The 12,031-nt window shown below is 37.9% G+C and overlaps 1 protein-coding gene across 17 annotated transcripts in view; it reads left to right on the top strand.

The window, feature by feature from the left end:
* The window catches only part of Ncoa2 (nuclear receptor coactivator 2), a 262,844-nt gene that overhangs the window by 211,271 nt on the left and 39,542 nt on the right, over positions 1–12,031 (top strand). For all 17 annotated transcript variants that reach the window (XM_058584414.1, XM_058584420.1, XM_058584419.1 and 14 more), the window contains 4 exons: positions 2,783–2,884; positions 3,711–3,854; positions 7,401–7,548; positions 9,136–10,405. In XM_058584414.1, coding sequence (XP_058440397.1) covers positions 2,783–2,884; positions 3,711–3,854; positions 7,401–7,548; positions 9,136–10,405 — 1,664 coding nt within the window. The remainder of the gene's footprint in view (positions 1–2,782; positions 2,885–3,710; positions 3,855–7,400; positions 7,549–9,135; positions 10,406–12,031) is intronic.

The following is a 12,031-nucleotide window of genomic DNA, read 5'->3' on the forward strand; positions in this document are numbered from 1 at the left end:
TACTGCCCTAGAAAGATGCACACAAGTACAAAAAATATTTTCTTCATATTACTTTAAAGGGACTACTAGAATCTGTATAGCTCACCCATGGACACCAGGTTCACAATGGGCAGTAATAGAATGGTGCTTAAGAAAGGATAGAGAGGTTTCAGCTCACTAGGCTGTTTCCCACAAAGAACTGTTGATGTAGTATCCCCTGTGATCTCACCCTCTAAGCAAGCCATTCCACATAGCAAAATGACGCTCTCTGTAGTACAAGACAGTGTTAAACAATGCATTCTGTGTGTGTAGCAGAAGGGGAAAAGTTACTGGAGGGATGTTTCTGACCACTAGTGGAGGGCTATATAATCAGATAGACCAACTCCTAAGTCAGCCACTTTCCAACTCTGTGGCTGTGACCTCTGGACCTGAATCTCTCTAGTATCAGTTTATTATCAAGTGAAGTCACCAGTATCAGCATCAGAATATAAGGTTCAAGTGAATGTGCCCAAACTGTAATTGCCATTGAATACTAGTTATTTAATACTTATAATTTAAAGTCTGTGAATATTTTTAAATTTAATTGTTATTGGAAAGGAATTATTAGAGCCATTGTAGATGATACATAGTACTTCAAAATTAAGCTTTTGCTTAAGTATGGAACATCAAATTATTTTATTCTATTTTATACAACAAAAGTAAAGGCTGCTAATTTTTCCATAATAATATTCTAAAGCACCATTAAAAAGGTTCTGCTGCTGGGCATGGTAGCACACCTGTAATGCCACCAACTTGGAAGGCTGAGATAGGAGGGTCACAAGTTTGAGACTAGCCTAAGCAACTTAGCAAGAACCTTTTTCAAAAAGAAAGAAAGAAAAGGACTGGGGTGTGTTTCAGTAGTTTAAAAAAAAAAAAAAAGATACATCTGGGTGTGGTGGCATACACCTGTAATCCCAGCTACTTGGGAGGCTGAGGCAAGAGATTCACAAGTTTTAGGCCAACTTGGGCAACTTAGTAAGACTCTGTCTCAAAATAAAATTTGAACAAAGGACTGGGATATAGTTTAGAAGCAGAATGCTCCTGGGTTTAATTCCCAGTACCAAAAAAGAAATAAAATAAATTAACTCAGTTTTATATCTAAACTTTTTTAGTATGTCTAAAATCATATGCTGTATGTTAACAAGTGAGCATAAGAGCAGTGTTTCTGAGCCAGGGTATCCTTAGGTCTGAATCCTGGCTTCTCCAAAGTTTTGTGTGATGTTGGGCAAGTTTCTTAAAACTTGGCTCTTTGGCTTTCTCTGTTAAATGGAAATACTGCAACTACTTGCCTCAGAGTTACTAGAGGATCAGATGAGTTAATAGCCTGTAAAATGGTTAGAAAGATGTTTATCTCATATTAAGTGCCCAGAACTTTAGCTTTTATTTTGGTAAAGATGATAGGTTTTTAATTCTTATTTTAAAAAAAAACAAATTCTGGTGTTGGGAATCAAACCTGTTGAACCATCAGCCCAGATGATAATTATATTTTGAGATACCAGCTGTTTCCTGATATATTTCTAGAAACTCTTTCCCAGCAATCTTAAATCAATGGTATAAGGTGATCAGAAGACACCAGGCCTGTAATCTCAGCTACTCAGGAGGCTGAGGCTAGAGAATTGCAAGTTCCAAGCCTGCCTGGGCAACACAGTGCGACCCTGTCTCAAAATAAAAAGGGCTTGAGACATATCTCAGTGGTAAAGTACCTCTGAATTCAATCCCCAGTACCACAAAAAAAAAAAAGAAAGAAAGAAAAAGACACATTAAAAAAAAGATATGAGGGGCTAAGGTTGTGGCTCAGCAGTAGAGCACTCATCTAGCACATGGGAAGCACTGAGTTTGATTCTCAGCACCACATAAAAATAAATAAATAAAATAAAGGTATTGTGTCCAACTACAACTAAAAATATATATATATTTTTAAAAAGATATGAAAAACACTACTTTGTTCTTTTTAACAGCCTCTCGTCCAACCCTTTTTAAATTGAAAGGGCTATGCAATATGTCATGTGTGCTACAAAAATAATTAAAACATTTTTCCATTCTCCAGAAGAGAATCCTGATGCTCAAAACAATTGAAGTGGGGAAAAGTGGGATAAAGAATACATGCTTAGCTCTGATGGTGTGAGAAACTAGTCAGGGCCAAAAATCTGAACTGTAATGCAGCTATTCTGTTGGACACTAAATGTTCTAGATACCCTGAGATTTGTCTCTGAATCTGCATCCTAACTCAATTTATATTCTTAGTTTTAAATTTTCATTGCCATTGTAGGGTCACCTACATAGTTTGGTAGAAAGTATGTCTAGTTTTCTCATATCATGATAAACCTAAAACTCAAGAATCAACCCATGACAAAGCAGAGTATCAGATTTTAGTTTTCATCATTTTATATTTTATTATGAATTGAGCTGGTTGTTACTTTCAGCTATTTAATAAGAAAGGATTCTATTCACTTCAGAAATATTCATTTTCTCACTGGGGAGTTGGTTTCTGATTGTTAACTCTTTATAGTAAATATACTTCTATGATATATTGCTTAGTTCATCCTCTGCTCCCACCTCATCCTACATAGCACACCCCCACTCCTGCAGCCATCTCCCACTGTAGTTGAATAGAGAATAAAGATAGTGACAAGCTGAGATACATAGTATTTTCTCATTCTCTCCCTTACTGATTTACAAGGTTTGTACTGTCATAAGTATTCAAGTTTGTTTGAATCACTAAAAAAGCCTAATATGATAAACATGAATATATATATGATTTAAGATTTGCAGTCTTGCTTGATTTGTGTGGCAAGAAGAGTCCCCATGAAGGAAAGACCCGTTCTTCCCTCATCAGAAAGTTTTACTACTCGCCAGGATCTTCAAGGTAAATTTTCTTACAAAGAAGACCTAAGAAATAATTTCAGAATACTTAGATATTTGTAAATGCAATAAATATATTTAAAAGACTGTCAGGAAGATGATAATGGTGATTGCTTGCTGGGGTAGAAGTATAAAAGCTGGAAGAACGGAGAGAGGAGAAAGCCTCACTATACACCCTTTTGGTCCTTTTACTTGAGCTATCTAATTCCCAGTACAGCCAGGAACCCTCTAGCCATGGGTTCTGCATCTGGATTCCACCAACCATGAATCAGAAATATTCAGGGGGAAAAAGTCTAAACTGAACACGTGCAGACTTTTTTCTTATCATTATTCTTTTAACCAATATAGTATAACAGATATTTACTTGGCATTTACATTGTGTTAGGAAAGAATCTAGAGATGACTTAAAGTATAGGGAACTGGGTGCAGTGGCACTCACCTCTAATCTCAGCAACAAGAGAGACTGAGTCAGAAGGAACACAAGTTCAAGGCCAGCCTGGGCAGCCTGTTGAGACCCTATCTCAAAAGTAAAAGGCCTGGGGATGTAGCTCAGTGGTAAAACCCAGGTTTAATTCCTAGTACTGGAAAGAAAGGGGGGGGAAAATATATATACATGGAGGATGTGTATAGGTTATATTAACATACTTGGCCACTTCATATATGGGACTTGAGCAGCATCCATGGATTTTGGTATCCTTGGGTAGGTCCCAGAACCAGTCCTCAACAGATATTGAGGGATAACTATAAGAGAATTGGGTGTTTTTAAAATTTAATTATTTCCATAAAAAATAGATGAGCGTGTAAGTATAATGCCTACTATTAACTCACAGGCAAGATCACTTCTCTGGACACTAGCACCATGAGAGCAGCCATGAAACCAGGCTGGGAAGATCTGGTGAGAAGGTGCATTCAGAAGTTCCATGCACAGCACGAAGGGGAATCTGTGTCCTATGCTAAGAGGCATCATCACGAAGGTAAGCATTTGAGTGATACATTTCTTAAGTTTGAAACTACTCATGCATTTGCTTCCTATGGGACCTTCTCAAACACTGGTCCCTGAAGCTCACCTCAGAGACAGCTCTAGCTCTGGTGGCTCTTTACCTGCCTGTGCTTATGTCCTCTGGCCCAGGGTGCTGCTATCTGAAGGAATGTTACAGGAGACTTGTGGGGCAGAAGAGATTAATTAAGGAGATAGAGCAGGAGATGATTATGTCCTAAAGGTGGACAAAAGGAGAGGGAAAGATATCATTTTCTTTGCTCTTAGACTTCTAGATGTTTAGCAAGATAGCAAGGTACTGTTTAATCTAAAGAAATATCTGATTCATAAGAGAAATCTGAAAATAAAAATAAATGAAATTTATAAGAGTGAGTGAATTCCTAGTAGAGACAAAAGTGGGATCCCAGGCCCTCCTTCAAAGTGATGACTAACAAAAAGGACACGAGATGTTTCCAGAAAGCCCAAAGAAGTAAAGTGACTTTTCAGGTTATAGACTTTTTTTAATAGAACAGCCAGAATCAACCCACTTAAAGTCATCTTTCAGTAATAATACAGCCCTGATTGAGCATCTAGTATTTGTGTGGCCTTGTCCCTTCTTTGCATCATCTCATTACCCTCACAGCAGGCCTGTGCAATAGGCATCTAAACACTCAGTGGATATGGAGACCAAGGCAGGAAACATGAGCAGCCCAGGATATCCAACTAAGCTCACTCTGATGGTCACTCTGCAGTATTGTTCCCAAAGGTCTTGCTACAGAATAATTTTTTCACAAGTGCATTTTGTTTCCTTTTAAAGAGGTAGAACAAAGAAAATCTTTTTGCTTTAATAAGTGCTAGGAAGGGAGCTACTGTCCCTGTGTTTGTGCCCAGGTAGAGTGGGGTTGGTCAGCACATACAGGACTCACCGTAGAGCAGTGCACCTAGTAACTCAGCATGGACAATTGTAAAGTTGTAGTTTGTCAGCCATTCAACATACAGTTGTGACCTTGGCATTTTTCTAGTAGGGTTTGTATGTTTAAACTTTATGCTTTTTAGATCACTTATGAAAAAAAACAAAAAACACAAATTATAGTAAGTAAGCTCTACTATTTCCTTATTTTTTCTAATTGTATCCATCCTTTTTATTCTCTTCATACTTATTTCCTAGAAATTAAATATAAAACTCAATTATTTACACCTTCTAGCATACTTAAGTTGGAAAGAATAAGAGGAAATATGGATGCAGTGTTTGACAGAGTATTTAACCTTCCATTTCACTAGATGTGCCTTGAAATAAAGAATCACAACAGAGAGTAAGAAACTGTCATGAGCAAACATGTCCTGTGTCCCTGGGTCCTGAATAGCAATGCCCTACATTTAATTCTTTGGTGTTCCAGTTCCTTACAAGAATATTTACACAGATGTAGTAGGCCTTCTGCTTGACTTAAGTAAAATGAGACCCACTAAAAGGAACCCCAATATAGACATTCATAATTATGAAATAGGTAATATTAGGGATAACTCTCTGCATTGGGTAGGAATGTGCTGGACAGCTTTGTTTAAATGGAGGAGCTTCCTAAATGACTTAGGTGCATGCTTATACATACCTACTTAGCAGAGACGTTGAATGTAGACCAAATGGAAATGGAAAATCTTGAGGGATCACAGCCAACATCAGAAAATTCTGAAAATATAAGCCACTGGGTTATATTTATATAAATTGTATTTATTTTAACTGTTAGGCATGTACTTGTTGTGCAAAGCAAGATGTATGTATGTACAGAATTCATTTCTAATCCTACCACTTCACAGTGACTTCATAATAATTCATGGCAGAAAGCAATACCTGAGTGCTATATCCAATTGAAACTGTGGAGGGTAATCTTTTAACAAATTGCTGAAAGTAAAATTTTACCAAAAATCAAAATTTACATTGTATGTCAGTCTCTCTCTTTTTCTCTCTCTTGTGGCAATTTTGTGGCATGGTGAGTGTACTTGGTTGCTTTGGGGCTAGCTATTCAACCCACAAAATTTGTACTGAAGATTGTGTGGTAGAAACGTGGTCGTCTTCTTAAAATGGTCTAAGAAGTAACCAAATTATAAGGCTTTTTTTTCCTGAATTGATATATTCTTTTCAGTGTTAGATAGTTATAACAGATGAATATCAAGATTATTGTAAAACAGATTACGTTAACTTCAATGATTTTTGTTAAATTTGTGCATTATCTTGAAAATGGAACATCTGACCATCTAAAGGTTCAAATAAACCAATTACACATCACTAGTATTTGGACTTTTATTATTTCAGTTTTGTTCAGCCTTTTTTTCCTCTGAAAAGATTCTTTTTTTTTTTAATTTATTTTACAGTAGAATGCATTTTGACATATAGTACACAAATGGAACACAGCTTCTCATTCCTCTGGCTGTACATGGTTCAGAGTCACTCCACTTGTGTAATCATACATGTGTATAGAGTAATAATGTCTGTCTCTTTCTACTGTCCTTCCCATCCCCACAACCCCCTACTCCCCTAACTCCCCTAACTTCCCTGCACACAAACTAAAGTTCCTTTATTCTTCCCTATCCCCATGCCCCACTATGGATCACCATCCACTTATCAGAGATAACATTTGGCTTTTTAATTTTGGGGGATTAGCTTATTTCACTTAGCATAATATTCTCTAATTCCATCCATTTACCTGCAAATGCCATAATTTCATTCTTCTTTAAGATTGAGTAATATTCCATTGTGTATATGTACCACATTTTCTTCATCCATTTATCTACTGAAGGGCATCTAGGTTGGTTCCATAGTTTAGCTATTGTGAATTGAGCTGCTGTAAACACTGATGGGGCTGCATCACTATAGTATGCTGATTTTAAGTCCTTTGGGCATAAACTGAGGAGTGGGATAGCTGGATCAAATGGTGGATCCTTTCCAAGTTGAAAAGATTCTTCTGATTGCCTTTTACTTCTTGTTGTCCTAAACACTAAAGTAATACTACTTATACAGTGAGAAACAAAACTGAGGGAAAACAGCATGGGATGATGAATTGAATAGTGTGTCCTTTCTAGATTAATGTTCAGAAAGCACATTTAATATCTTAAATTTCATTTTAATATTTGTATTATAAAAATCAAAGGCAAATTGCTGTTTAGAGATATCATGTTTGCATTGTATTGTTTTCTAACATTTTTAAACAAATCATTGAAAAACTTTTTTTTTTTTTCCTGATAGACCATTTATACTATTTTCCCGTCATGCTGAAGATTTAAGAAAGAATACAATTTCAGGATACAAGCTGTTATTCTTTTTCATAAGAAGGACAATCTATTACAATGTATTAAGTTTATTGGTATTTTGAGTGCAAAGCAAATTTTTTAAAAATTATGTTTTATTATTGTCATGTGCTGTAACTTTTTAACATGCTGGTAGGAAAATACCATGAAACTTAATGAAATTTATAACCATTATTATTTCTTGTTCACCCCCACCCATTTTCCTTTTCCTAAACATGCATTCTGTTTCCCTGTTTGCCTACAGTACTGAGACAAGGATTGGCATTCAGTCAAATCTATCGTTTTTCCTTGTCTGATGGCACTCTTGTTGCTGCACAAACGAAGAGCAAACTCATCCGTTCTCAGACTACTAATGAGCCTCAGCTTGTAATATCTTTACATATGCTTCACAGGTAATCCTAATTCTAAGAACTCATTTTCTCTTCCCAGGTTGGAAGGAAATGTTACAAAAGCAACAAATCGTCATAGAGTTCTGTGGGTTTGTGTGGTATTTCTGTTCATCCATCCCAGTAATAGAAACTATAAAATTGTTATTAACAGTTGGCTAAAAACCAGCATAGTAGTACTATCCTTTGAATTTTAGCCTTAACACTAGTGAATTTTAAAACCTAGCTAGAAGAACATAAGGCTAGCTCTAGCTTTGCTCTCACATGACCAGCTTTTTACACTGGAGAAGGGAAATTGGTCCACTTCAGTATTGATGTAGGCAAGGCAGGCACATGGGAGCCAGTAGGACAACTCCTGATGTTGTGTGTTTTAAGTCTAAAACTTTCAAATGTATATACTTAGATTTGTTCTCACGCTTAATTTCTTAACATTAGACTTTCAATTAGAGAGTGACAAATGTTTTTATAATAAAGAAAATTGAATGTTGATTTTAAAATAAATGTCATAAACCATACTGTTTAAGAGCACACATTTAGGAAAATGATTAAGTTTCAAGTTAGATAAATATTTGGGTGTTATGTGAAACTTTATGAAGTACTATCAGAAGATATATAAGGTTGCTTGGACTAAAGAGTCCCATTTTATTACATTTCTCAATTATTTGCTTTCTTATATAGGAATGAAAAAAATCAGGCAGCCCTGTTTGCCAACTGTTAATAAATCTGACCTCAAACTGAAACTATTTGAAAGTGATTACAGATGTGGCAAAGTTTACCCACCTAACTGAAGGCTGATGTTTGAAATTTTTGTGAGAGCTATTTTGTTTGGGTTTGTGAACAAGTTTGGTAACTCATAAGTGACTGCCAAGGCTGAAAATGAAAGTTCATGGTGCTCGGGAAATCATTACACTCAAAAAACCTGCTTTCAGTCATTAGTTAAGGGGTTAGCTTGGAGTTATCCAGAAGTGGGGAATAAAGTCACAAACTGTGGTCACTCTAGAATTCCCTCCTGTGTTTTCTGAAGACCTTGCTCTGATTCGCAGAGGGATTGGACAAGGTGACCTAATTCCAAACAGCTGCAGTAACTCTATTGACTCTGTAACTGGCAGTTTCTCTAACAGTTAGGAGCAAGGTTTTTCCCTCTAAGTTTGACGTCCATTTTGAGCCAAGTAATATATATCAGATCTCTCCAGGCTTATGGATGTACCTGTTGTTAGGAGGTATAATTTCTGGCAAAGAATTAAAGACAGCTATACTTGAATCATTTCTTTAAGTCAGTATGAGCTCTCAGTTACATAAGAAAGATGTATTGTGTAATTGGAACTCCTCTAATGTCCTGTCTAGTACCTTCAATTTCAATATGGTAATAGTCAAATTTAAACATGCTCCCGCCATAAAACCACAGACATCTTAATGAGTTGCCTGAAAAACACCCCCTCTTGATCCAAAATTGTGCATGTTCAGTCTTGTTCATAATTGCACATGGTTTCATCCAAGTATCGTCTATCCAAAGAGGCCATCTCATTTTTCAAAATTAATAACAATTTGTAAGTATTTTTCCTTTTATCTTACCTTTCTTTCTTCATTCTACAGAGAACAGAATGTATGTGTAATGAATCCGGATCTGACTGGACAAGCGATGGGGAAGCCATTGAATCCAATTAGCTCTAGCAGCCCTGCCCATCAGGCCATGTGCAGTGGGAACCCAGGTCAGGACATGACCCTCAGTAGCAATATAAATTTTCCCATGAATGGCCCAAAGGAACAAATGGGCATGCCCATGGGCAGGTTTGGTGGTTCTGGGGGAATGAACCATGTGTCAGGAATGCAAGCAACCACTCCTCAGGGTAGTAACTATGCACTCAAAATGAACAGTCCCTCTCAAAGCAGCCCTGGCATGAATCCAGGACAGCCCAACTCCATGCTTTCACCAAGGCATCGCATGAGTCCTGGAGTGGCTGGCAGTCCTCGCATCCCACCCAGTCAGTTCTCCCCTGCAGGAAGCTTGCATTCCCCTGTGGGAGTTTGCAGCAGCACAGGAAATAGCCATAGTTATACCAACAGTTCCCTCAATGCACTTCAGGCCCTCAGCGAGGGGCATGGGGTCTCATTAGGGTCATCGTTGGCTTCACCGGACCTAAAAATGGGCAATTTGCAAAACTCCCCAGTTAATATGAATCCTCCCCCACTCAGCAAGATGGGAAGCTTGGACTCCAAAGACTGTTTTGGACTTTATGGGGAGCCATCAGAAGGTACAACTGGACAAGCGGAGAGCAGCTGCCATCCTGGAGAGCAAAAGGAGACAAATGATTCCAGCATGCCCCCAACCACAAGTGGGGAGAGAGCCGAGGGACAGAATAGGCTGCATGACAGCAAAGGGCAGACCAAACTCCTGCAGCTGCTGACCACCAAGTCTGACCAGATGGAGCCCTCACCCTTACCCAGCTCGTTGTCGGACACAAACAAGGACTCCACAGGGAGCTTGCCTGGATCTGGGTCTACACATGGGACCTCACTCAAGGAAAAGCATAAAATTTTGCACAGACTCTTGCAGGACAGCAGTTCCCCTGTGGACTTGGCCAAGTTAACAGCAGAAGCCACAGGCAAAGAGCTGAGCCAGGAGTCCAGCAGCACAGCTCCTGGGTCAGAAGTGACTGTTAAACAAGAGCCAGTGAGCCCCAAGAAGAAAGAGAATGCACTACTTCGATATTTGCTAGATAAAGATGATACTAAAGATATTGGTTTACCAGAAATAACCCCCAAACTTGAGCGACTGGATAGTAAGACAGACCCTGCTGGTAATACAAAACTAATAGCTATGAAAACTGAGAAGGAGGACATGAGCTTTGAGCCCAGTGACCAGGTGAGTGTCGAAATATCTTTTCCCCAGGTACACTAATCTGGATCCATCAAGGATTTTTCTCCACAGAGGCATTTGGAGGCCTCCGGTGATTCAGTAAAAATAAGCCGTCTTCTTTATGCTTCTTACCTTGAAACAGACTTAATTTGCACTGAAGCTGCATTCCCCTAGCAAGGAATGGTCCTGTTACAGGTCTGGGTTAGCAGGCCACAGTCTCATGGCAAACTTGAATGGCTGTGACTCTGCCATGATAGTGCAAAGCAGCTGAAGATACTGTGTAGACAAACAGTGCAGCTGTGCTCCAGAAAACTTGATTTATAAGGTACAGAGTTTTTATAGGGCACAAAAGATTTTGTGTGTGTGCCCACTTTAAAAAAAAAAAAAAAAAGTAGGCCCTTAAAAAAAAACAGCAGGGATGGGTAGGATTCAGCCCACAGGTAAGCTGTAGTTTGCTGACCCCAAATTTGGAGATAATCACTTCCTCCCAACTGGGCCTTGTCAGAGCAGGTTTAATTGCATTGTCTCTTAATTACCTTTGTTTCTTTAAGGTCAGAATTTAACTGATTTTCAAACCCAATGAAGATGATTCTGCCTCTCTTTCTTCTCAACCAACACTTGTGATTAATATAGAATTTCTTAGACCATTGATATAAAAAGTATCAGAGAAAATGGGTGGTAGGGGAGGAGAGATAAAGATTCACTTAGTGTTGCCATCCCTGAGCCATCATATATCAATTCAAAATTAAAATAATAGGTTACATTCCCTGTTGTTCGATCTGAAAAATTAATGCCCTGAAAAAGATACCCAAGGTGATATTCAAAGTCATTCTTTTTTTTAATTGACAAAAATTATCTATATTTGTGGTATACAAATTTTAAAATATGTATACATTGTGGAATGGCTAAATCAAGCTAATAACATGTGCATTACTTCAGACACTGATTTTTTTTTTATACTGCAAATGCTTAAAATCTACTTTCAACAGTTTTCAGGTATGCATTTCTTATTAACTATAGGCAGCATGTTGTACAATAAATCTGATAAATTCATTCCTCCTATTTGAAATTTCGTATCCTTTCCAAATATATCAATCCACTTCACTCAAAATCATTCTTAATAGGACTCTTAAGCTGATATTGGCATCATAGCAAAAAAGTAAAACATTTGTTTTTCTTGAAGAAAAAAAAAAAAGATGGATTATGAGCAGCCATAATGGTTTGACATCAGGCATTCCTGGGTATCACTGACAGAATGAGGCTTAAATAATCCAAGACTTACCCTGGGCCTTTGGCCCTTAATCCCTTGACATGCTCTGTAGTCACATCTTTATTATGAAGTCATAATTGGTTAAGAAGTGAAGAAGCTGCAAAGGTCTCCCCACTTAAAACAGCTCACAAGTTTGTCCTTAAAATTAGTTTTTCAAGTAGATAATTTATGTGTTCCCATCTTTGGGGACTAAGAGTGGATGGGACAAGAAGAGCTACATGCTCTTGCTATGACTTGAACTCAGCTGAGTCAACAGAAGCTGTCCAAGATGGGCTGGAATTGAGAGCTGCCGGAAGGAACACTGAGGCCACAGCCCTTCTAGCTAGGCCAGCCAGTTGAAGCACCGAGCTTCTTTTTTTTTT

Source organism: Marmota monax, unplaced genomic scaffold (genome assembly GCF_021218885.2).
Source record: "Marmota monax isolate L192 unplaced genomic scaffold, Marmota_monax_Labrador192_F-V1.1 WCK01_AAM20220418_F8-fsc00063, whole genome shotgun sequence".
NCBI lineage: Eukaryota > Metazoa > Chordata > Mammalia > Rodentia > Sciuridae > Marmota > Marmota monax.